Source organism: Theobroma umbraticum, unplaced genomic scaffold (genome assembly GCF_002168275.2).
Source record: "Theobroma umbraticum cultivar Fairchild unplaced genomic scaffold, ASM216827v3 scaffold_30.0, whole genome shotgun sequence".
In the NCBI taxonomy this organism is placed as follows: domain Eukaryota; kingdom Viridiplantae; phylum Streptophyta; class Magnoliopsida; order Malvales; family Malvaceae; genus Theobroma; species Theobroma umbraticum.
Genome location: NW_018397254.1, coordinates 3,740,519 through 3,765,380, shown reverse-complemented (window position 1 = coordinate 3,765,380; position 24,862 = coordinate 3,740,519). Strand labels below are relative to the sequence as shown.

The 24,862-nt window shown below is 35.4% G+C and overlaps 6 protein-coding genes across 8 annotated transcripts; 2 read left to right on the top strand and 4 right to left on the bottom strand.

Annotated features, from left to right (window-relative positions):
• Positions 1-1,548: 1,548 nt before the first annotated feature.
• On the bottom strand, positions 1,549-5,698 carry LOC110415864 (dynamin). 2 transcript variants are annotated; one of them, XM_021427626.2, is made up of 7 exons: positions 5,376-5,698; positions 4,057-4,145; positions 3,877-3,952; positions 3,225-3,274; positions 2,801-3,139; positions 2,398-2,436; positions 1,549-2,132 (listed from the first exon to the last, which is right to left on the bottom strand). In XM_021427626.2, exons 1-7 carry the CDS (start codon positions 5,545-5,547, stop codon positions 1,953-1,955), a joined length of 945 nt encoding a protein of 314 aa, XP_021283301.1. In that variant the 5' UTR covers positions 5,548-5,698; the 3' UTR covers positions 1,549-1,952. The 2 variants fall into 2 exon arrangements, with proteins under 2 accessions (XP_021283301.1, XP_021283307.1); XM_021427632.1 differs by lacking the exon at positions 5,376-5,698 and adding an exon at positions 5,228-5,358.
• An 886-nt stretch (positions 5,699-6,584) lies between these two features.
• LOC110419434 (HXXXD-type acyl-transferase family protein) lies at positions 6,585-8,173 on the bottom strand. Its single transcript, XM_021432490.2, has 2 exons — positions 7,548-8,173; positions 6,585-7,442 (listed from the first exon to the last, which is right to left on the bottom strand). Exons 1-2 carry the CDS (start codon positions 8,010-8,012, stop codon positions 6,810-6,812), a joined length of 1,098 nt encoding a protein of 365 aa, XP_021288165.1. The 5' UTR covers positions 8,013-8,173; the 3' UTR covers positions 6,585-6,809.
• A 4,831-nt stretch (positions 8,174-13,004) lies between these two features.
• LOC110427700 (monooxygenase 2-like) lies at positions 13,005-15,314 on the top strand. 2 transcript variants are annotated; one of them, XM_021443258.2, is made up of 6 exons: positions 13,005-13,363; positions 13,631-13,777; positions 13,911-13,976; positions 14,109-14,271; positions 14,409-14,637; positions 14,731-15,314. In XM_021443258.2, exons 1-6 carry the CDS (start codon positions 13,131-13,133, stop codon positions 15,243-15,245), a joined length of 1,353 nt encoding a protein of 450 aa, XP_021298933.1. In that variant the 5' UTR covers positions 13,005-13,130; the 3' UTR covers positions 15,246-15,314. The 2 variants fall into 2 exon arrangements, with proteins under 2 accessions (XP_021298933.1, XP_021298941.1); XM_021443266.1 differs by having other exon boundaries at positions 13,008-13,363; positions 14,734-15,314.
• Positions 15,315-15,451: 137 nt separating this feature from the next.
• Positions 15,452-17,176, bottom strand: LOC149527709 (uncharacterized). Its single transcript, XM_089783056.1, has 2 exons — positions 16,741-17,176; positions 15,452-16,189 (listed from the first exon to the last, which is right to left on the bottom strand). Exons 1-2 carry the CDS (start codon positions 16,994-16,996, stop codon positions 16,176-16,178), a joined length of 270 nt encoding a protein of 89 aa, XP_089639182.1. The 5' UTR covers positions 16,997-17,176; the 3' UTR covers positions 15,452-16,175.
• A 2,481-nt stretch (positions 17,177-19,657) lies between these two features.
• Positions 19,658-22,112, top strand: LOC110427714 (GTP-binding protein YPTM2-like). The gene is made up of 8 exons (XM_021443277.2): positions 19,658-19,845; positions 20,419-20,491; positions 20,611-20,658; positions 20,750-20,797; positions 21,109-21,180; positions 21,272-21,427; positions 21,525-21,628; positions 21,784-22,112. The coding sequence occupies exons 1-8, from the start codon at positions 19,832-19,834 to the stop codon at positions 21,878-21,880; spliced, it is 612 nt and encodes a 203-aa protein (XP_021298952.1). The 5' UTR covers positions 19,658-19,831; the 3' UTR covers positions 21,881-22,112.
• A 138-nt stretch (positions 22,113-22,250) lies between these two features.
• LOC110427692 (Tetratricopeptide repeat (TPR)-like superfamily protein) lies at positions 22,251-24,761 on the bottom strand. The gene has a single exon (XM_021443251.1). It carries the CDS (start codon positions 24,677-24,679, stop codon positions 22,622-22,624), a length of 2,058 nt encoding a protein of 685 aa, XP_021298926.1. The 5' UTR covers positions 24,680-24,761; the 3' UTR covers positions 22,251-22,621.
• Between the last annotated feature and the right edge of the window lie 101 nt (positions 24,762-24,862).

Here is a 24,862-nt window from a genome sequence, read left to right as displayed (position 1 = left end):
GGGGGAAGAGAAAGAGTAATTAAACATTTTGGAAAGGGGTAGAGAGTTTGCCTTTGTAGACACCTTTGGGTTTGTGGGAGAAATTGGTATATGCTCTGACCTATGAGTGCTAAAACAGGAGAGCATGGGCCTTTTTCCTCCAGTGGTGCAAAACCATAAGGGGGAGAGAGAGAGAGAGAGAGAAGTCTTGAGGGAGTATGCCATGGATGCATGATTGGCTGTGGTGGGCCTAAACCTCAAAGGACAATCAATTCGAGAATGAAAGTGATGTGCACATGGGGTGCTAGTGCTTGCCCCCAGGAGCAAGTTCAAGGAAATTAACTATCAAGTTGCAAGTTAGAATCAGATTTTTTTTTTTAAAAAAATAAAGTTTAAGATCAAATCTTTGGGTCTCTAACTTCTTTCAAATCTTTACCTAAGTGCATACATAATTGTTTCTTTATTGGTTTGGGCTTATATATAATAAGGGTCAAACTCTTTTTTCTTTTTATTGCATAAAACTTCTTAACTATTTCTAAAAAAAAAACAAAAAGTAAAAAAATGATCAATATTTTTTTCTTATCAAAATTTTGCATGAAGTACATGTTATTATGTAGTTTGATGGAAGGAATTTTTTTATTTTTGAGAGACATTAATGAAAAATTTTCCTGTTAAAATGAATGGCATGCACAGGTTAAATTATATAAACAAATAATAGGAATTTAATTAAGAAAAGATAAAAAAAAAAGAGAAAACAACATTGGATACCTTTGAAAAAGAGGTGGTAAAAATAATGGGTAAACACTAGGAAGAAGCACTGCACTAAAAAACATCTCAGCTTGTCTATCTTCTTTCTCTGTCTTGTCTTTCTTCCATGAAGACATGACAAGCACTAAGAATAAAAGCCTAAACCAAGCCTTGCCCTCCTTCCAACCTAGTCCAGTTTATCTTCCACGTGAGCCACACAAATTTACTACTTATTAACCTAGTAAGAATGTTTGACGTTGGGTTAAAAACAATAATTAGAAAACAAAAAAGAAAACGGACACACTGGGTTTCTGATTAGGCATAGGGGGGGCGAACTGCTGGGCTTAGAGTCTAAGCCCTCTAATCATCTGATATTGACCAAAGACTATAAGCAGTGTCAGAGCTTGGCCCACCAAAGCATTAGAATGGGCCCATAATTTATTGCTCTGGGCCTGCGCGGGGTAGATCAAATTGACAAAAAGGATTACTCTTACCATATTTTTTAAAGAGAGAAAAAAGGATGAGCTGTTTCAACTTTGAAGCCTTTTGGAGTCCTTTTTGGGACCGACTGCTCGTCCAGTGTCTTGGTCTGGAAGTAGTATTGTGTGGAAAAGCATGTTTCAATGGTGTCATGGAGGTTTTCTTAAACTTTGTAACATTGCTCTGGTGGATTGGTCGTTTAGGCGAAATGATCAAGTTTAAACCAGCTTCTTGACTCATTGAGCTTGGGATGAGATTGATTAAAAGCAAAGTCATGCTCATGGAGAATAGCTAAGCAAAGCTTGAGCAAAGGAAACAAAGTTTCGTTCATATGCAGCCAAAATTGCACAGTATCACATGCATTGAATGTAACTGTTTATCACATTGGCAATACTTAAAAAACAAAAGAGACAAGCCTGTATAGATCATAAACAAAAATGGATAGTTTCATGATCAGTTAGCAAAACTGCAGAAACTTGCACATCAAGGGAGGAAAAAACCTGCCTTGGAAGATTCCTTCGCATATTAGTTTCAGCATCTCTCAATCTGTTCGGTATAATCATGTGTAATGTCATTTACTTTCGTATCCTCTTCCATTGGATCATAATCAATGATAGTTAACAACACTTCTGCACTATCAGGTTGGAAAGCCTCGCAGAATTCAAAATCCTGTTGGACAGGTTATCAATAAGAACTTTGGTATGGCACTTGAATGGTCTTTACTCTACATATCCTACTTCTTGTCATCATCTATTTTTCCTTAGTTTTCTTCGGCAATGGAAACATTCTGAACATGGAGATTTAATTTTACTCGAGTAACTGGCTTGGAGCTTGCTTGGTGGTATTTTCAGGTCTTCCATTAGTATCTGATGAAGCTTCTCATTCTCCTCCATAAGTTCCTCAATGATGCGCTGATGTTTCAACACCTTAATGAATAGAAGTTTCAGTACAATCTAACAAAATCCTAAATAAAAGGAGGATGAATGTGAAGTGGATGAGAGCTTGTATGAATCAAATGTATGTCGAAAACATTGCAACGTCAATCATGAAATTTTACATCTAATTGCCATTGTGTTCTTCCAATTTTTATGTGGTTTTTCCGCTTAATGATCAATAATCTTCTTGGCAACAAGATCAGTAAAACAAAATGGCTACGATCAGGTGGAAAAACTAGTGAGTAGGGAGCATTACCAGTTGAAGCAAGTTGTTTTCAGAACGCAAGCGCCCAACCTACAAAACAACCAAACTCAAATTCATTATTGCTGCTGCCTACTGCTACCACTGATAACCAAAATCAGAACAATTGCAACTATTTGTTGCGTGTTGAAGCATGTTCTTTTCACAGCTTTCTGTTCCCAGCTACTCCTTCAATTGCTAGAGGGAAATAATGTTTCTCTCACAACCATTATGTGTATAAAACAAGCTGGTCTTTTAACCTCATATTGCACAAATTTAACCCCATAGACCTCCCATAAGTTCTAAAATTAACATTTCACATTCAGATTCAATGCAGGAATGAGGATAAGAAATAGCAAAATCCTCAAGTGATGAATTGCAAAGAGAAATGCACAAGAACAAGGGTATCTTTGCATACCAGTTCATTTAGGCTCGTTTTGTCTTCCTTCAAAACTGGATTTTGCAAAAAATTATTAAGAACCTTTTCTGTTCGACTTCCATAAGATGTCTCAGTTGGATATTTTGACGAAAGTTTTTCATAAGCTGAATCTCTGCCCACATTTGCAGGTCCAGGCAAGCCTTGAGATGTGGGGTCTGGTAGCTTTGTAACCATTTGCTTCACGTTTCCAGGTGGGCTTTGGATGAAGGGTTCATTTCTCGAGGTTAAACTGCTTTGAAAGGATACAGGAAAAGAACCTTCACTGAAGGGCAATTTGGGAGCCATTCCAAATTTCATCATCAATTTTGTTGTTGCTTCCTAGAAATTTTAGATTACAAATTAAGATAAAATTAAAGCAAACCACAATAGGCAAATCAGACCACACTATAAGAAATAAACGTACTATAACACAACATTGAATTTGATCCACCACCCCCGGCTTCACAGCAAGTCCTGTAATGAAAATAACTTTAGCTGTCAAAAATGATATTTTTAGTTCATATCATTGACAGAGCATTAATGTACAAGATTATTTTTTATGCAGCATGAGGATAAAGATATCAATGTCAGTAAAGGTATAAAAGATAGAAGCACAGCAGGTTTGATGGGGTTACTCCTTACGTGGATACATAGAATTTCAAAAGAAGAGGAAAGCAAGAACAGATTTTCATGTTGTTAGAAAAGACATATGTCTCATGTTGCTGGAATCCCTACCACAGCAATCAGCTATTTTGCTATGATCATATAAGAAAGTGCTGAAACTAAGCAGTCAACAAGCAAACCATAAAGTATCTGGTCTTGTATTTTGGGTCAGCAGTGGCTTATCACATAACACTTTTGTACACAGCATAAAATCAAGTAACTAATAAGGGAATCAAGAGAAAAAATCAGTAATTTTTCTAGTCTTGAAAATATTAGGCACACATAATGTGACCTCTGGGCATCTTTTTGCAATGTCCAATAACAATCAGACTTCACAAGGAATTTATAAGATATCACATCTTAACATAAGTGCATTTATATCATAATACTTTCTTTTCAACAATGTTGCATACCAACACCAAAACCATGGCCAAGACCAACTCCACATCCAATGCCTGCTTCTATGTTCTTCGCTCCCAACTTCCTTAACTGAAACATGAGAAAATACAAGAAGCAGATTGTGAAATATCAAACATCCAAAATAAAAAATAAAAGGTGTCATAAAAAATCAGAACGTTGTATATTTGACTTACAGCACCATTGACATGTCTGCTAACACCAGAAAACGCATCAGTTGCACCTCTAGTTGCACTCATAACTTGACCGAGCATAGGTATAGCACCTGGTATATAGCATATGTTACGTTTCACCAGTTAACAAAATATCCTCGAAAGAATATACAAACAATCAGAAACAGCAGCAACACTCACATCAGCTAACAACAATCTAATGTACTTCATCATAAGAGATATTCATCAATTGTAAAAGTTTTACCCTAACCCATTCATTTCTCATTCCAGATACAATTATTTAATGTAATAATATTGATAACTTTAAACAGCAATTCCAGAATTAGTATGATATCTAAAGGCTTTGACTCACAGAACAGCCTCACAGGACATATGATCAAAGAATATAAAGAAGCATGCATAGGATAAAGAGGATAAAACAAAAGCATCTAAGAGTTTGCAAAAGGATTATAATTTAACAAATTTAATGTCAAACAGTAATAACTCTTTAATAGTATGCTCTCCCTATCAACATTCCACAGTCAATGATTGTTAATGGATGACATGGCCACCCCAAACAAGGCAGAATTGGTTCAGTGTAGGCAACTTTAAGATTTTATTATTGAATTACAATCTCATTTGATATTCCAAATTCCCATTATATTGTGCAAAACACCATCATATTGCATAAAGAAGTAGAAAAACATCATCCAAGCCAAACCTTGAACGGGAAGTCATTACCAATTACCTGGTACATGATTAAATCAAGAAATTACACTGCATTCTTGATTGAACTCAAATAATTTCTTAATGTTTTCATCTTGCAATTAACTTGAGTGAAAAGCAATCAGATTTCCACCAAGTATTAGACAACCAAAAGCCACTCAAGAGATTGAGGCTTATTAAGCTAAGTCAGGATAGTGCTGATCTAGTAACTCCAAAAAAATGACAGAAAGAAGCTGTTCTTAATCAGGACTTAGAATAACAAATGGTTAAGCTAAACCACACTCTTGACGACTGAAAAAAGTTCAAACTTTAACAAACTAAATCAATTAACCCGTCATTTCAAATCCTGTAAACATCAAAATGGAAAGCTACTATTCATTCCACTTACCCACATTTTCCCACAACAAAACATAACCAATATGCTTAATAAAACAAATGAAAAGAAAGTGATACCAGAAGTGATACATACATGGTTTCTTAGGAAGCCAATTGGAATAAATATCATCATTCTTGGGACTAAACAAACCACCCCAATTCATCTTCACAATTGAAAGACAAGATTTTTACACTGATTGAATAAAGTATGCGCAAAGAGCGAATCTGACAATGAGCAGTACCTAGATTTATAGGGCGACCCACACCTATACCAATACCACAGCCAATGCCAAAGCCAGTAAATACTTGACCCACTTTCAAAGTAAATGGATTCTCCATTCTGATTCCTTCAAAGCCTTTTCTTTGATTCGTTACCGCTATTGTATCGTTACTGTTACTGATACTACTCTCCATTCTTCAACAAGTGTCTCTTCCCCTTCCTGCAAAATCCCAAGGAAAACTCTTTCATATGCGTATCTCTTTCATGTTCTTTTCTCTTCGGAGAAGCTAAGAATTCTGCCAATGTTACCCCTTCCTGTCTCCCTGCAGCTAAAGCATATACAATGTGGGTAGATATCATCTGTTGACAGAAGCATGTTTCTTTGCTTTGTTTGGTTTAATGGGACCTTGCCACGTCAATGAACGTATTACATTTTAGGTTGGGAAGTGGTTAGATTTACATATATACCCAAATTAAGAATGGAAATTGAAAAATGCGGGCACTTACTACCATAAGTAAGCTGTAGACGAAGACGAACTGGGAAAATTTGCTATGGGTCGAGATGGATTGGGTCCTTTCATTATATTTGGGCTACAGGCTTACTAATTTTAAGCAAGGGATAGGCCTCTTTTATCAAGAAAATTGTTTGAACCCAACCCAATTATATTTTATTTTTTTGAGCTATTTATAAGATTAAAAAAATTTGTTTTCAAATCTTGATAATAAAAAATAAATAGAGGAACGAGCAAGAAAAAAATGTTTTTTGAAAAAAAAATGTATGTGTTGAAATTTCTAAGTTGGTACTAGAAAATTAAACTGAGATCATTTTATACAAAGAAAATCATATTTTGTTAAGTTTTGTCATTTGAAAGGGTATACACAAATCTTATACATATTTCATGTTTTGGAGCAATTTTCAATTAAGGGATTTGTTTAGAAAAAAATATTAAGACAATTAAATTGATTATAACAGTAATTATTTCATCAATTTTAGTAAACTTTGAAGGACTGCACGTTCACATATATTAGGGTATAGCAAGTAACAAGGGCAACCTTCCTTATTCGCTCCCTTCCCCAAATCCCAATTGCATTTGACTCTTTGACTATTTGTCTACAATTCTACATAATATATAGAGGCATAAGGTGAAAATTTTTCTCAGTTCTTTTCTCATCAGATTCATTTCCAACTTCCAAGTAAAGAACTGAGAAAAATATAGGCATAAGCGAAGCCACTTTGTTTGAACAAATCAGTCATTCAAACGAAATGAATCTGATGGGCTGAATTCTTCAAAATATTTGCATGCAATGATTTTAAAAAGAATAAATGGATAATTAAAAAGTTATTATGGCAGGATTACATTTGATGCATGCTAATATAAAGTAAATATCATTTGCTTGCTTTGAAAATTATCAAAGTGAAAGTCATTTGCAAATCAAGCCAAGGGATAACCCCTTTTCAGAACTTCTCATTAGGAATTGTGACAATGATATTCACTCTGTTTGCATCCTCCTGAAGCGAAGGAATTACGACGACAACCCCACCCAAAATCGATCTAAACCAGTAGGAAACATGAGTGGGTTTGTCCCCTTGTCGGAAACTAACTTCATTTGCCCCCAAATCATCCCATTTTGCGCAAGTGAAGTCCTTGTTGAGGTTCAGCTGTGGCTTCGGTGTCCCATGTTTTGAGCAGCTTTCTACCTTGATGGCTTCAAACGATTCATACACAAACAAAGAAAACTTTGCACCCATTTCACTTCCGAGATTGTTCTCCGCCTCCTCAAGGCAGGCTAAGGCGGCTTTTCTGTACCAGTCACTCTCAAGACTCCCACTTTCAGCATTAATCTTGAAGCTCATAGTTTTGCCAGAGTTTTTGCTTGAACTTGAGCTGATTATGTTGGGGGAGGAGGTGGTGGTGTTCTTGAGACCAGGGAGGTAGAATAAGGGTAGCTTTCGTTCATTATTCTCGTTGACAATGTTGTTGTGAATATCTGCCCATGTCTTGAGGAACTCTGTCCCTAACAAAAGGTCTGCCAGAAGAATGCTGCAGCTGATTCCAATTGAGTATCCAGCACACTGGAAATTGGTCACCTGTAAAACATGAAGAACTATCGTAATTTTGCTTGAAATCAAGTTTCTTATCCTAAGAGCTTTTCTAATTTAGCTAATGAGCAGCAAATGTCAGTACAATATTACCTGAACATAAAACAGTGGGGAGAACTGCGGGTTTTCCTCATCAACATCCTTCCAGAATACAAGCTGAGCTTCTGCCTCTTCCCGTCGCGTCAAATCAAGAAACTCTGACAGATTCATCTGCATTCTTGCCTCAATGAGTCTGATGCCGCAATCATTGGACACGATCTCCAATTCTCCATCATTCTGCTCCCGTTTTCGGAGACGTCCGCAAATCATTGGTTGCTCCAACAAAGCTCTCCCAAGTGTCTCCTTAATCCACCCGGCAACTAGCCAGCCGGAATCTTCCTCCTTTTCCTTTCTGTAGTATTGGACTATGTTCAGACACCTCTGGAAAACCCCTGGATCAACAACCTCCCCTCCCAACACTTGTCGGGTCTGTCGTGGATCCGTTATCCTTATGGGAGTTACAGTCTGAATACCTTCAATGGATAATTTGGGAACAAAGCTATCAGTTTGCTTTGCCATCTTTGGGAAGCTTGTGAGCAGAACAGGTTACATCTCCGCTAATTGCTATGGTACTTATAGAAACATGTCCAGCACAAAACAGCTAAGCTCCCCAAAGAAAAAAAAGAGAACAGTTTAAAGTACTAAAATGTCATTGAATGATTGTAGTCTGAACATGCGATTTAGTATGATGAATTACAAACAGAGGTTATTTTTTATTTTTTATGTTTATTTAAAAAAAAAAAGAGAAAAAGTGTTGGCTTGATTAATGAATTTTTGTAGAGGCTGGTTTGCTGGTACACCTAATGTGCCAGGATAATTCATAAAGGGAAAGGAAGATGTCTTCTTCTGTAAAAGATTTGGTAATCAGACAAAATCTAATCTAAACTTGCATCACTTAAGACCATTTTTCTTTCCTTGTAAAGACATCAAAAAATTCCACGGCAATACCCTTCTGAAGCACATGCAATGGCAAAAAAGCCAACTTTCCCAAGCTCATTGCTTAAGCATGCAGTTGATCATTTCTGTTACTTAATTTGAGTTCAATGGTGGCACAGGGAAATCCATTGTTCGTGTCTTTTTTTTCCATTTTCTTGGTCTACTTGATTCTGTTCAGACAAGCAAAAAGCGAAATCAATACAAATCTGCTAAATTGAATTCTGACCAAATCAGTTCAACTAACTGTCAGTTACTACATAATCCATTAACGGATCAAGGCCGAAAGCAAAAGTTTTTTGGTTGAATGAAGGGTGTGCATATATGTTTAGTAACTTGTAATGGCCCTGGCCAAATGTCAGTGTCGGCCTACAGCGCGTAACCGGACAACATGACATCTCAATGCTCGGTTGGTAGGTTCATTTACTATGTTTTGGAAGCCCTTGTAAAAACATTGGCCGAATTTCCTTAAAAGCATGCTGCCTCACATATGAAGAATTTTGTTTTGTATTCTAAGACGCAATTAGTTGTTCGTTAAACCGCCACCAATATCCAATTAATGTGGAGGCAAGAATCAACATGGTGTTATTCATGTACCGTACACACATTGAATTTTCTTTTCCACTTTTTCCAAGCTTGTCAGCAATTTAAATTGTACAAAGATAAAGTTATCAAATAAACAACTGTAATATTTAATTCAGTTTTTGGCTTAACTTTTTTAATCTGCCAAATTTGGAGTTTGAATTATAAACTATCACAAGTGAGGTTTAATTTTTTTTTATATAAGCCTTTCAATGATTCGTTAAGTAATTAAATGGGGGTTACTTTAATTTCAAACCTCCGTAGCTGAACAAAAATCTGGGCATCTGAGCCCTGTCATCATATTCGTAGTGCACGAACAAAAATTTGGCCGAATGAACCGAAAGTGCCACCCTTCCTAAGGATAAGTTAAGTTTATAATTAATGTAGTGGTTTCTTTTGAGATGAGGATTCATCATTATAGCTGCAGCTCCCAGAGTTTGAATTTCTATATATGTAGAGGGCTTTTCTCGCAAATAAAGGACTTACAAAAACTGCTCAAGTTTGTTGAGATTTTAATATGGAGCCTCAAGTAGTTCTTGCTGGTGAAGACGAGCAATGAACGAGAGGAGTCGAGATGTTATCATTAATTGCTCTAACACAATTGCATGTGCAGCTCATAAATGTTGTTACAAATCAAATGTTATGCACTTGTTTCCCATTCCATAAGGAAATGCCAATATGCTCCCCGCTTGGGTTGCTGAGAAGTAGTAGCTCTTGATTTTTTAAGCTAACAACAACTCGATGTTGGACCATGTTGAATATGCAAGGGACCCAGTAACTGAGGTGAGGGTTTTTTTCCTGGTGCTTGTTGGTGACATTGGAAAGCCTGCGATAAGTTTGTTTTTAAGGACAAAACCACCCATGCATCGAGCAAGTTGATGTGGCATTTGACATATGTTCTGTAAATTCATGGAAACCCTCACTTTGGTAAGGTGGATTCAACCTCCTCCGGAGTCATTACCAAGTTGAATCATGTACATGGAGCTAGCAAGCGAAGGGAGCCATGGGAGTGAGGGAGGCATTGTAAGGGGTGAAATTGGGATTTGCTCGTAGCTGGCTTTAACGGTAACGTGGGAACAGATTGATTTCATGGGAAATCAACTTTACGCCTCATTAATTAGTAGTTTGGGGTTAGGCAATTAGGTCGTGGGTGGAGATGAGCTTAGTCTAAAATATGCTGTCTACATGTCTTACTGAGGAAAATGGAAAGAAAGTCATCGGGCTTTTCGATTGTACATGGTTTCAGATTGCCACGATTGCCTGAATAGAGAGATGGAGATCTATGGAGTTGTCATGTGTGTGATATCTGCATGACGGAAGGTATTAAAAATAGTTCAATCCACTCTTTCGGCCATTTAAGTTTGGTTTGATTTATGAAATAAACAAAAATAGAATAGAATAATTATTACATAAAAATAAAATAAAATAAAATAATAATTACATAATTAGATATAATGAATAGAATAGGATAAAAATAATTATTATGATTTATTACCGTGTTTAGTTGGTAATAATAAGTTTAAAATAAAAAAATAAAAAATAAAATATTTTTTATTATATATAATTATTTATTTTTATTTTACTTTTAAATATTAATAATTTATAATTTAATTAAAATATTAATGATTAATTATTAAAACATTAATATGGTTAAATATTAATATTTTATTATAAATTAAGATTTTTAAATACTAATATTTTATTTATAATTTAATATTGTCATAAATAAAATATTAATAATTTTAATTAATCTCTAAATTTAAAATATTAATTTTTATAATATGTAATTAAAAGCTAAAACTTTTTATTATAATAATATTTATTTTTTGAAACAACAAAAATACCTTTTATATAATTTAGTAAAATTTATACCAAAAGACAAATATAAGCAAAATTTTTTTAATTACTTAATTTTCATTTTCATTAAAATTTTAAAAATTTAAGATTTAATAATTTATTATTAAAATATTAATATAATTTTTTATTTTTTCTCTATTTACATTTTTTATTTTTTATTTATACTCATTAATAATTTAATAAGGTAAACATTAATATTTTTAAAATATTAATATGTTATTTATAATTTAAATATTATTATGATTAAAATATTAAAATAATAATATTTTAAAATATTAATTTTTGTAATTTATAAATAAATCTTTAATTTTTTTAAAATTTTTTTCCTTTTTTCCCTTGTATTTCTCCATGGCCTAACAATCAAAAATGTGGCTAATGTAATGAAACACCAATTTGGCACACTATGTGATTAGATCTAGCCACTAGGACATCATATTTGTGCTTCCCGTTTCTAGATCTAGTCGTAGAGTGCCAGATCTAACCATGAAGATCTAGTTAAGAAGCACCAGATTCGGTGCTTCCTGTAATCAAACCAAGCGGTGGATCTTAAATTCGGTGACTTTTCAATTAAATTTTGTCAAAAAGCACTAGATTGACGCTTTTCAATCATTTTCGATTGTGAAACCATCATCGTCCATCGTTAGAGTCATTAACATCTCCAATGATAAATGCGAATTAGAGAGAGAACGAAAAAGGCAAGAACGTGAGAAGAGAGAGAAAGAAGAAGGGAAAATGAAAAGAAAAGTAAATATTTATATGTTTAAGATTGTAATATTTCATTGTTACAAAGGTTATTTTAATTTTATTAAATCTGAAAGCTATTTCTCTAATCATAAAACAGCAAATACGTTTGGATTTAATTAAATATGAGTTTTAACCATTTTTAAGAATAGTCAATATTAAAAAATAACTATTCTTTTAAGCAATTACTTACTAAATGAGGATAAAAAAAAAACATGAGAAGAGACAAGAAATAATTAAACCAAACATGCAATTGGAACAGTCAATTAATCCTGTGCGGGGAGGCCATCGCCCCGCCTCCAATCCTGGATCTATGTCTGCTTTTGCCTTTCCGATTCTTAATTATCAAGCAGGATCTTGAATTGGCTTGTGTTTTCCTGTCGGGTCTAGTCCCATATTTACGACATGCCAAAATAAGTACTGGACTATTTATTTAGGTTTATTTATCTACCCTTATGATTAAATTTAAACAAAATTTACCACGTGTCCCGTGGCCACAACTAAGGTTCATAGCTTATAATGTGAAATAAAGTACTATACAATATATTTAGTATTTTCTAAAGAAATTGAATAAATAAATAAAATGTGTGAGGACGGCAATTGTTTGAAAGGCCAAATATTTATGATTTGACTATTGTTGTGTGTGTAAAACAAGGTGAGAAATATATTTGCAAAATCTTTACAACAAGATACATGCTGAATCAAGAAGTAAGAAAGAACATTAATTTCTATTAAATTCAAAATCACAAGGGAGATGAATCTCGTATATGTAAACAATACATTTTGATATTATTTTTATTTGAAAAAAAAATTAAAATGGAAAATTAGAGATTTAAAATGTTCAAAATGAGATGGAAAGTGAAAGCTAAAAGGTGAAAATTCAAATACGTAGTTATTGAATGGAAGCAATTTTTGTTACTAAATTGACAATTTGGACGTCCTTTTCAATTTGCATAATCCTCCTCTCCAATTTACTTGGACTTGAAGCGATTTTTTTTTTATAGGAGGGTTAAATAATTATGATTAAAGATAATATATAATAATTTAAATACATATTATTTAAATTTGATTTTTTTATTGATTCAGTGAAAAAATTTGGATATTAAAAATTGATGAAAAATGTTAAAGTATTGAAAATTAAATAATCATGAATTGATAATTAATCGAATCAAATTTACCGAATTCAGTTCAATTCTATCGGGTTATTCGATTTGGATCGATTTTGCTTAGCCGGCTTTTATCACCAAATCTAAAGGCCTAACGCTGAGGGCAAGCTGAGCATAAAGTCAACTTCAATATGGGCCTAAAACCATAGATCAAGCTCAGGCCTAATGGAACGAGACCCAGGTTCAGGTCTGTTGGTGGTTATCAAAAGTGTCTTTTCCTGTGTAAAATCTGGCAGAACATGAACCAACAAGAGCCCTTTCACCTCTGCCACTCATTTCCTAGGTCTTTCGTACTACAATTCTGGTTCTCTCGAGTCTCAAAATGTCGCAAACTTTGAGCCCCTAACACTGCAGAACCATGGCAATAGCCACTTGTTCTCCTTTGCGCCTCAACTCTCCTATGCCACGGCCTTCTTTGTATAATTCTCAAGGGGGGGTGTTTTTCCAGAGCCATGCTTGGTTTCGAGCTCAACCCAGAACCAAACCCGTCTGCGCATCAGCTATAAAAGCTGAAGCTGGTGCTCAGAAGGAGGATATTGTCATCGTAGGAGCTGGGATTGCTGGTCTAGCCACCGCAGTGTCCCTTCGCAGGTAAGAAAAAAAAAATTTCTAGCTGAACTTTATGACTTGCTTACCTTTCTAGTCTAAATTAGACTGTCTATTTACAAATTGCTTTGATTCCTTTGGTGGTGTCTTTAGCAATGAGTTGTGCAAAAATCCATGTTTTCATTTTTTTTTTCTTTATGTAAGATAACTATAGCACATGATCAGATTTGCGCTATTGAGTTTTAGCAAGTTCAATAAGAAATGAATCTCCACAACTTGTTCTGATTAGTTGTCCTGTTAAGTGATCATCAGGCTAGGAATTGGATCACTAGTGCTTGAGCAAGCAGAGTCACTTAGAACTGGTGGAACCTCACTCACCCTTTTCAAGAATGGGTGGCGGGTATTGGATGCAATCGGTGTTGCCGATAGTCTCAGGAGCCAATTTCTTGAAATCCAAGGGTATACGTTCACTTTCATAAGCTTGTCATGTTAACACGTGCGTTACGAAATCAAAATTTTCCTATACTAGTTTCAGACTCAAGGCATCCTTAGTTATCATATTGTGAACTTATTCATTGCATCAGCTGTGCAGGATGCTGGTGAAGTCAGAAGATGGCAGGGAGTTACGCTCCTTCAAATTCAAAGATGAAGATCAAACGTACTAAATCTTCCACGTTTTTGGAGGCAGTTTTTAATCCAACTAGTATCACAATTTCTGTTCTTCTTTACCTTTCAATTGTATGGAATCGTTTCTTTGTTTTCATCAACTAATGATGACACGATGCTGCAGCCAAGAAGTTCGAGCGGTGGAGAGGAGAATACTTCTGGAGACGCTTGCCAATCAGCTGCCACCTGAGGCAGTCCAATTTTCTTCCAAGTTGGCAAAGATTGAAACAAGTGAAAATGGTGAAACTCTTTTGGAACTTGCGAATGGGACTAGATTACTTGCCAAGGTTAATTAACCTATATTTTAATATTTTAACATTCTCGTTAATATATACAGCAAGGTTGAATCTTGATTAATACTATAATTCAGCATTGCTTCCGAACTGTGTCACAAGAAATCAAATGATGGAATACATTTCAATAGATTGTTGTTGGCTGTGATGGAATTCGGTCTCCAATAGCCAAATGGATGGGTTTCTCTGAGCCGAAGTATGCAGGGCATTGTGCTCTCCGTGGACTTGGGTATTATCCCAACGGGCAGCCATTTGCACCAAGAGTTAGTTACATATACGGAAGAGGGTTGCGTGCTGGATATGTTCCTGTATCTCCTACAAAAGTTTACTGGTTTATCTGCTATAACAGCCCCTCAGCAGGTTCTTTTTTATGAATGAAACTTACAGTATGATTCAGTCATAAAGTTTTTGCAAATACCTTTTAGCTCTAATGATGTAGAACATGACTTGTAGCAGGTCCGAAGATCACTGATCCAATTTTGCTGAAGAAGCTAGCAAAAGAACTAATAAAGAACTGGCCTGCGGAGCTACTTAAATTGATTGATCTCACCCCAGATGAGACGATAAGTAAAACGCCCCTTGTTGACCGTTGGCTATGGCCACATATAAGCCCCCCTGCATCAGCCGGTAAAGTTGTGCTGGTCGGGGATGCCTGGCACCCGATGACTCCCAATCTTGGACAAGGTGCTTGTTGTGCTTTAGAGGATGCAGTGATCCTGACAAGAAAGCTAGCAGATGGAATTAAATCTGGTCCCGCATCTGTTGAAGGTGCTCTCAGGGCATACGGAGAGGAAAGATGGCCCCGTGTCTTTCCATTAACCATACGGGCAAATCTTGTGGGATCACTTTTGCAGTGGGATAATCCACTTGTCTGTTCTGTTCGTAACAATGTTGTCATACCTAAATTAGTTAGACTCGGGTCGATGCTTGAACACACAAATTTTGAGTGTGAGCCTCTCAAAACATAAAATGTTGGATTTCAACCCGACCCTACAAGAAGCAAGAGAATTTATGGCTATACTTCATTGTCCTTTAAAGCTGTTTTGTCCATCATATTTTAATGCATCATGCAAATTTACAGGGCTTTCTTGATAAAATGGGGTAAAGTTTACGTGTCTCTAGTCTCCTTGTACCTTCAAAAGAGGTGCATTGTCCAAAAATAACTTCTAGGACAACCAAGTTAATCATGGAAGAAAAGAACAAAGCATATATTAGAAAGCGAAAATATGCGGCAACCTATATAATTACATCAAAGCAAAAGTTAAGAAGGCCATTACATGCATCAAGCAGGTTCCCCACCTCGAAGATGTTGCACCCCTACTCGTTCACCATACTTGCAACTTCAAGGTTCAAGATATTAAATCTATTAAGAGAAATCACTTTTAAGTCTTATTAACACCAGTGATGTAAAAGGCTGAAGTAGGCAAAGAGTAAGTAGGCCTTTAGGATGGAGTCTTGCCGGGAAATAGTCAAAGTTAATATCAGAATACAAGAGCATGAGTACGAACAGCATGATTGAAAAGATGTTTCTACTATCATTATAGCCAAATGGTAAAACCACTTTGTCTCTCACAAACATGACAATGCATTACTCATCCATAAGAAAATAACCCTCTACTGTCATCTAAACCCATTAATTTATCATCTTGTATTTGTATATATGTGTAATATCACAAAATGCATGAAATCACCTAAATTCTTCAAAAATCAAAATGGTTTTTCAATAGCAAATGAACATCTCGTACTCTCTTTGACAAGAAAAAAGTGAATCACACCCATTCTTTGATAATATCACAGATTACGCACGCCAGTTGTTTTGTTGGATTAAAGTCCTCCAGCTCCAGTTTTGAAGCGAGTCAGTCCATGCACCAAAGAATCTTTGATCTTGCAATCAATCTTCAAACCCTTGATTCTGCAATGAATTGGATCATCTTAGTTTATATAACATTTAAAGTTTAAATTTTGCTTTTTTCCAACTTAAATTACCTTACTTCTAACTTTTAAGTATCTACCTAATGTCTGCAACTGAAAATCAGTATATCTTACCAAATCTCATCAATCTAAAGGGAAGAAAAATCTAAAAAAACTTTAAACAAATAAAAGGATTTTAAAAAAATAAAAATAAAAGGATTTAAAGCACAAAGCTGAGCGGTTCTTATGCATCGCCTGATCAAGAAAACATAATAAATATGACTAGTAAATTTCAATAACTGCCTCTCAATCTAACATGTCTCTTCATTGCTCAACAAAAATGAATGCAAGTTATTTATTTCACTGAACGAAACCAATCAAACAGATTTAATTTACCAACTTAGACACCCCACATAACAATTGCACTGCTAAGTAGCTGCCACTCTAAATAAAAGAAAAAAAGTTATAAAATACCCAGATTTTAGGCAACCATGAATTAACTTTCGGACGCAATCTAACCAAAAAAATAAACGAAGGGATGATATTGGAAACCTGGGCTGGACAAGAACCAAAGAATGATGGCGCAAAGAATTAGAACGAGAGGGATGATGTGGACGGCGTTCTCGGCTAATCTAGTACGAGACCTTTCTTTCTTAGCGGCGTGCGAGAGGGGGTTGTATGTGGGCAGTTGTTGCGGGTTCAGGGGAACCGTCTCTGAGCTCTGTTGCTTCGAACTCTGTGATTGGGATGGTGTTGAGTTGATGAAGAACTCGTCTGCGACTCGGGAACTGCTCGATGATCGATGCATCTTTGGGTCCGTTTCTCTTTTGGGTCAGAGAATAGAGCGATTCCAAAAGAAATGAGATCTTCGGTCTTCGTTGCGGGTGCTGACTGAAGGCGAAACTCGCCACGAAAGGGAACGGTTTTTCGCTAGTTTAGGCGGTGCGCAAAATGACAAAACAAAACCATGCTTTGAGCCTTCTCTTTTTTTTTTTTATAATTTTTATTCATAGCCAAAAACGAAGAAAATTACTTTGAGGCTTGGACTTATATTTTATAATATATTTTTATTTTTATTTTTTGGACAAATAATGTACTTTATGATTCTGAAATATATGTTACACTCTTTTTTCAAATAAGATATATGCCTACACTCTCTTAATATCATAAATCATTGAAAAAAAATATAGGTTTATGGAAGAGATCCAGATGCATATACATTGGAAAGAAAATATTACATTTTTATATCATCAAAATATTGTTTTTTTTATTTTTAATTATTATATTCAAATTTTAGAGTCATTTTCTAATGACATTGGATAAATTTATGTACACTTTTAGCATTGAAGATTTTGTTTTCAATTATCTAAAAAAGAAATTTCGCAATTGAAACGAGCAAATTAACCTTAGTACCTCGTTTCACTATTATAAATCTCGTCATCCAAAGTACATAGATATATTGAATTTTTGAAGAACAGATATCAAGACTGTGTTCGATTGATTTTTTATTATTTATTATTTATTTGATTTTTATTAATTTTTTACAAAAATAAATATATCAACTAAAAACTTTAATAAGAAATTTTGTTGTTGGTGGTATTTAATTGTTGAAAAAAATATAATGTTTTAAACTAAAATAATATTTTGAAGTAAATAGTTAATAGAACTTGTTAACCATGTATATTAAATATAAAGATTATTTATTTGTCTAGTTCGAGCATTTTTTTTGTTAAAGTAAAGAGTCATATATTATATCTGAGCATTTGATTTATTAGTTGGTATAATATTTCCTACTTAAAGAGTAAAATTTGAATTTTTTTATTAATTATATAAAAAAATTATATTTAATATCCAAATAAGAAGGAAAACAACAAGTGGAGACGTAAAGAAAATAAAATGAAAAAGCCATATGTTATCCAAATAAGAAGGAAAATAACAAGTATAGACGTAAAGAAAATAAAATGTGTTTAAGCTATAATACGCGTAACCTCTAAGAAGATTCCTCTGTTTCCAATTTTTGTTTCCCATCCTAACAGTGAACTCGAATTAATCGTCAAGATTCAAATAAAAGCAAATTATTACCAAATTGTTGTCAATAAATGCACGAATTAGCCATTCCAAAACTAAACCATTCTTAGAACTTTCCAACCCGCCACGTTTGACCTCATTCCCAGGGAAGTTAGAAAACACGCGCCTAGATTGAAGCGTGGTCAAAGTATATGCGAGCTATGAAAACAAAATGGAAAAAGCAAAAAAACAAAGAAATTGGCCTCCACATGTTTGTCCCATTATTGCATTTGCTGGGTTCGGCCGTGTTTGCAGCCGCCCTTGTTTCCGGCTGGCGGGCTCGTGGCTGCACGAGTTGGATTGTCGAAAGGTTCCTTTCATGCAGACAACACACACGTAAACGGAAACACCTGGCTTTCCTTTTCTTTTCATTTTTTTCCGTCTTCCGTGGAAAGCCAGATTAAATGTTCTAAAATGACTAAAATATCCTTCAAAATAAGTTGTGGTTTTAATTACTATTATTATTATTATTTGTGTTTCTTTTTTTCCCCCTGTCCTGTCAGCAAAGGAATTAGATCTTTGAAGATAGATCGTGGAATATAAGTGAAAATCTGACTCATTAATTCATGATTAAAGTTTAAAAAATAAAAATCCAAACCTATTTATTGTCATTCTCCTAACTACTTTCTCCAACTATAAAATAACTTCATAATTTAGATATCAATGTCTTGTGTTGGGATCCACCTCTAAATCCAACTGCTAGCTAATTGTGCATGGTGACGATGATCTACAATAAGACATTCCAAAAAATAAATCAGAAGGTCAAGAATCCAATTCCTCTTCGTCCCCTTGGGATTTACTTTCATTATAATATTAAGATTGTTCTTATCCATCAATTCTTGTGTAATTGAAAAAAAAATATTTAATTTATGTTGCATGCGTCACTAATTATATAAAGTATATCACAATTTAATTTCTAATTCTATCATTGTCTTTATTTTGATTTCCGCTCATAATTATTATTGAAATTTAAATTTCAAATATCTCATTTTCATAAAGAAATTATCAAATTAGTTAATAATTATCCAAATAATATAAAAAAGAAAATTCTACCACCTGCATGATCACAAGCATCTTAGGACATTTGTAATTTTTTCTTTGATAATTTTTTCTATTAATATTTATTGAAATCTCCATCAAAGGGAATACTTGCCTAGAAAATGATATGAATAAAGTTTTAAATATTTGTATACAATGGAATATTTTCGAAGAAAATGATAGGTAAAAAGTAGAGGAAAATGCCCCAAATATGTAATTACATAACAAGTGTACAACACGTGGCATTCTTTGGTTTCCTTGCTACGTCACCCCTCTAATTTCCCCAAATTTTAAATTTAAACAATTAATTAATAAATAATAAAAATTAAAAATTCCAACATTTATGTTCTTTATTTATAAGGCCAACACAGCAACACGGAATAAAGCTCCGTTTCTCTCTCTCTCTCTGTGTCTCTCTCTTCCTCTGCGGCGACGATCGCAAATCACCGGTGATTTTCTCCGTAAACCCCAATTTCACGTTCCTTCCGTCATCTCCCCCGACTTCTCGTGATTCAGTTTGTTCAAACTCGTCGCCATCATGAATCCCGAATAGTAAGCTCCAATTCCTTTCAAATCTCAGAAAAAAGAAAACGTTAATTTTTTAAATTTCTTTTAGTTTATTTTATGATGAATCAATCGTTTCTAATTCATTTTCCATGGATCTGCCTAGTTTATTTTTCTTTTGAATTAACTGTTTTTGATTTTCCCTAAAATTTCGTTTTTTCTTTCATTATTTTGATTATTGATCGGCTTTATGAATCAGATCCGGTTAATTTGCGTGTCAGATCTGTTTATTGATTTTCCATGCATTATAAGTTGCCGTAGAAAAAATATTTATGCTGAAAAACTGTAATCTTATCGAAGTGATTTCTTAAGTTAGGTAACAGTTTTTGGAAAGATTTAACATATTTTAAACAAAGTTAGGCTTAAGGATGGAAATAATCGGGTGAGTATTGATTGGTTGTTGATATTCTAATGTCATAGCAAGAGCTAAATGTCTTCAAAACTTTTAGTGGCAAAAAGTTGAATCTTGGTTGCTGTTGAGCTTTTTTGGATGTATCCTTATATGTTGAAATGTTGACCTGTGTTTGTATTCTGAATTTGGTTTGTTTGTGTTAATGACAGTGACTATCTGTTTAAGCTTTTGCTTATTGGAGATTCTGGTGTAGGGAAATCATGTCTACTTTTGAGGTTTGCTGTAAGTTCTTGGTCCCTCATTGATTTTGATGCTCTTGGATTCTTAGCTTTGTGATTTGTTATCTTTTTATTCACTAGGTTTAATGCTTCTAAACTTTTTTTTTATTTTTGGTGAACCAGGATGATTCATATCTGGAGAGTTACATCAGTACCATTGGTGTTGACTTTGTAAGTTCTGTCTTGTATTTTTATAAAATTGGTTTGTTTATTTTAAACATGTGAATGGTAAATTAACTTTTAATTGTATTTCAATACGCAGAAAATTCGCACTGTGGAACAGGATGGAAAGACCATCAAACTCCAAATTGTAAGTTTTAAATTGGCGTACTATCTTTTCATTTGTTAATTGAGTTTGGAATATCCGAAGTTACCTACTTGGAATGCATACTGTGATTTTGGTACCCCCATGCCCTGGTCTGCGTTGACGGAGTTACGTTCATTCTCACAGTTCTAGTTAATATAACCAGTTTCTTTGTGTTTGGAAGTTAAATCATTTTTTGTTTCCCTTCTTGGAATTATTTGATATGTTTTATAGAGTTAAAAAGCTACATGACTTTTCTTTTGTTTTGATCATTGTTGATTACTGATTGCTTTTCATGCTTGCTTCTGGATGTGCAGTGGGATACTGCTGGCCAAGAACGTTTTAGGACTATCACTAGCAGCTACTATCGTGGTGCTCATGGTATCATAGTAAGTGCCATATTTTGCATTTTATCTGTGTTGTTCCTTTCTTAATTTTCTTTATGCAGGATTAAACTCATGCTGCTTACATTCTTGCTAGGTTGTTTATGATGTGACAGACCAAGAGAGTTTCAACAATGTCAAGCAATGGCTAAATGAAATTGACCGCTATGCCAGTGAAAATGTGAACAAGCTTTTAGTTGGGAACAAGTGTGACCTAACAGCAAACAAAGTTGTGTCCTATGAGACAGCTAAGGTAACTGATTGCACATATTTGTTGCTCACATGTATATAGCTTTAGGTATCCTAAAAGTTAGGATTTTCATCACTCATGACTTGTTTTCTTTCTTCAGGCGTTTGCAGATGAAATTGGGATTCCTTTCATGGAAACAAGTGCTAAGAATGCCACTAACGTTGAAGAGGCTTTCATGGCCATGGCTGCTTCAATCAAGAATAGGTACTCTACCTGGTGTTTTCCCTATTTTATGGTGAATGTACGCACATGCGGGCACATATATATACATAAGAAGCAGATGGATTCACTTCTTCTTTAATGGATTGGCCCTAATATTTTGAGTTTATTGATCCTTATCTCTTCACGGTTGTTTGCAGGATGGCAAGCCAACCAGCCATGAACAATGCGAGACCTCCAACTGTGCAGATTCGAGGACAGCCTGTCAACCAGAAGTCAGGTTGCTGCTCTTCTTAAAGAAAGTTAGTTTTAGTGGGGCACATTATGTTCTTTTGTGTTTATTTGTTGCATGTAAAACTAGTCCTATTTCATGCTTTTGATGTGAAGATCGTTCAGCCTGATTTGGTATTCTTGTCTTTTGTTCAATACTCTGTTAAACTTCTATTCTTTTAATTGTATTTGATTTTAAGCAAACATTTGTACAAAAATAGGAATATAGTATTTGCCTTGTTCAGTTTCTACGATTAAACCACACATTGCCCTCCTCATCTGAGTTATCAGGTTTTGTAGTTTATTCTATTTTTAACATGGCCGTGGAAGTGTCTTGTGGAAATTGTAGCACCTCGTTTCTCTCAATTGGTATTAGGGTGGTTTGGCTGAAATAATAGCGTAATGGCAAATGCAATTAGCTCTGAATTTTCCTTTGGGCGATTGCCTATGTGAACTATGCGGCAACATCCCTAAGGAATCTCCAAGAGAATTTAAACCTAATCTTTGACAAACAAAAATCATAGTTGTACAATTCCACGGTTGCACTTTCTTGGCAGGAAATATAAATTCCTGGAGCCTGGCCATTAGCAAGGTTTGCAACCATAAAAATAAAAATGCAGTATGGAGTATATTTCACACCTCAATTTCCTTATAAATGGATCCAGAGCTTAGGCAAGACTGAGAACTCCACCAGAGTGATTTGAACCAGCAGAGGATTGAATAAACGTTTCCATATTGCCTTCTTACTTTCAAGGGAACCATGCAAACCTACCAGTAATCACCACAAGAGCAGGATCCATCCTTAAAATGGTGAAACCTTACGGTATCCCTTACTATGATCTCTCTTGTTACAATTGCTGAAATGTACTTGATGGCACGGTGGCAATCCCCACATACTCTCAAGTTCTTGAAAACTCTGATTGGTGTCCCGCTGGGCACTTTAATGAGCCCAAAGGCAATTGCCAGCTTTTCACTATGCCGTAATAGAAGCTGCGCCTTCTGCTCTTCCCCCACATCATGCAGTGCAAATTCAAGATCTGGAACATAACCTGCCAACTTCAATTTCTTCTCCAGCTCTCTCAGTTTTTCATGTATGGAGGCTAATTCTGGGTGCACTCTATCCCCTGATCTGAATTCATGAACTACACTTTTTATCTCAATCCAACTGTACCCTGGCGTCTTCACTACCTTATTGTCTTTCATTGATTGGCGAACCCTAGCAACGTGGTCCCATTTGTTCATCGCTGCATAAATGTTAGCCAGTTGCACATAACCAGCCGCATTTTTGGGATCAAGATTAAGCAAGTTCTCGGCTGCAAACTCAGCCATCTCCAAGTTCTTGTGGATCCTACAAGCACCCAAAAGGGTTCCATATATGGCACAGTGTGGTTTGAAAGGCATTCTCTTTATCAAATTTACAGCATCAACCAGTTTGCCAGCTCGACCAAGCAGGTCCACCATACATGTATAGTGATCTGGTCTAGCTTCAACCCCATAATCCTTCAACATGGAATCAAAGTACCGAATCCCCATATCTACCAGCCCTGCATGGTTGCAGGCCAGAAGAACTGCCACAAAGGTGATCCAATCTGGCCTTACCCCTTCATCCCTCATCTCCTCAAACAGAAGTAGAGCTTTCTCACCAGCACCATGTTGGGCATAACCAGAAATCATTGCATTCCAACTAACAACATCCTTTTTCTTTATCTCAAGAAACAGTTCCCAAGCATCATCCAACGCTCCACATTTACAATACATGCTAAGCAATGAAGTACCCGCAGTTGTATCATCACGTAACAAAGATTTACAAACAAGCTGATGCACTTGTTTCCCAAACTGCAAAGCAGACAATTCACTACAACCCAATAAAACACTACTCAAACTCGAATTATTCGGCCTAATACCATACCTTAACATCATCCTGAAAAGCTTTAAACCATCCTCAGCTCGACAATTCTCCACATAACCGGAGATCATAGCATTCCAAGTCACCAAGTTTTTGACTGGCATTTCTTTAAACAATCTCTCAGCTTTTTCTATCTTCCCAAACTTCATATACCCGCTTATCATGGCAGTCCACGCCACCACACTCTTCACATCCGCTAACTCGAAAAACTCCACAGCCAATTCCAATTCCCCACATTCAACATACCCAGAAATCATTGCACTCCAAGTAACACTATTCTTCTCGGGCATGGCCGAAAACAACTCCCTCGCTTTTCCCATTACGCCCTTTTGAGCGAAACCAGAAATCATTGTATTCCAAGAAGCAGAATCCTTAAAGGGCATTGAATTAAAGAAAAACCAAGCTGTTTCCATATCAGAATTGTGTACATAACAAGCCAACATAATATTATAAGAGACAGTGTCTTTTTCAGGAATTTTATCAAACAGTTTTTGGGCTTCTGTTATCTTTCCGGGGTTTTTGGAATACCCGGCCAAAATCGAGTTCCAAGTAACTGTCGTTTTAACAGTCATGTTGTTGAAAACTCGGAGAGCGGAATCTAAATCACCTGAGCGAATATAGCTAGTGATAACCTTATTTGAAGAAATGATATAATTGTGATTATGTTGATCCAACGTTGGAGTTTTGTCAAGCGAAGGGGCGGTGGGGGGTTTCCTCGTTATGTTACTGGTGGGAACCAAGTGAGGATTATGTGGCGAATGGGAAGGGAAATTGGCGGGAACAGCTTCGTGGTTGGGATTGACATTTGGGTTTAGGATTGTGAAAGTGGAGAAAGGGGAGTGAGGGTGTTCGGTTGGTGGAAAAATTTTGAGGAAAGCTAAGGTGGGCTGGTTCCTTGTATTTTTCAGATAATGATACATTTGCCATGCTTGGTAAGAAAAGGGGGAGTCGAAGATTATTAGTTATTGAGTTCTAAATGCTGAAGCTTGGAAATGTGTTGAGTGCTTCGAAGTTCGGCCCAAGTCTTGAGTCTGTTTCATTTGCTTTTGTTTTCCAACCCAACTTTAAAGTCTTGAGCATGACTGCTTGAGACGGTTCTGCAA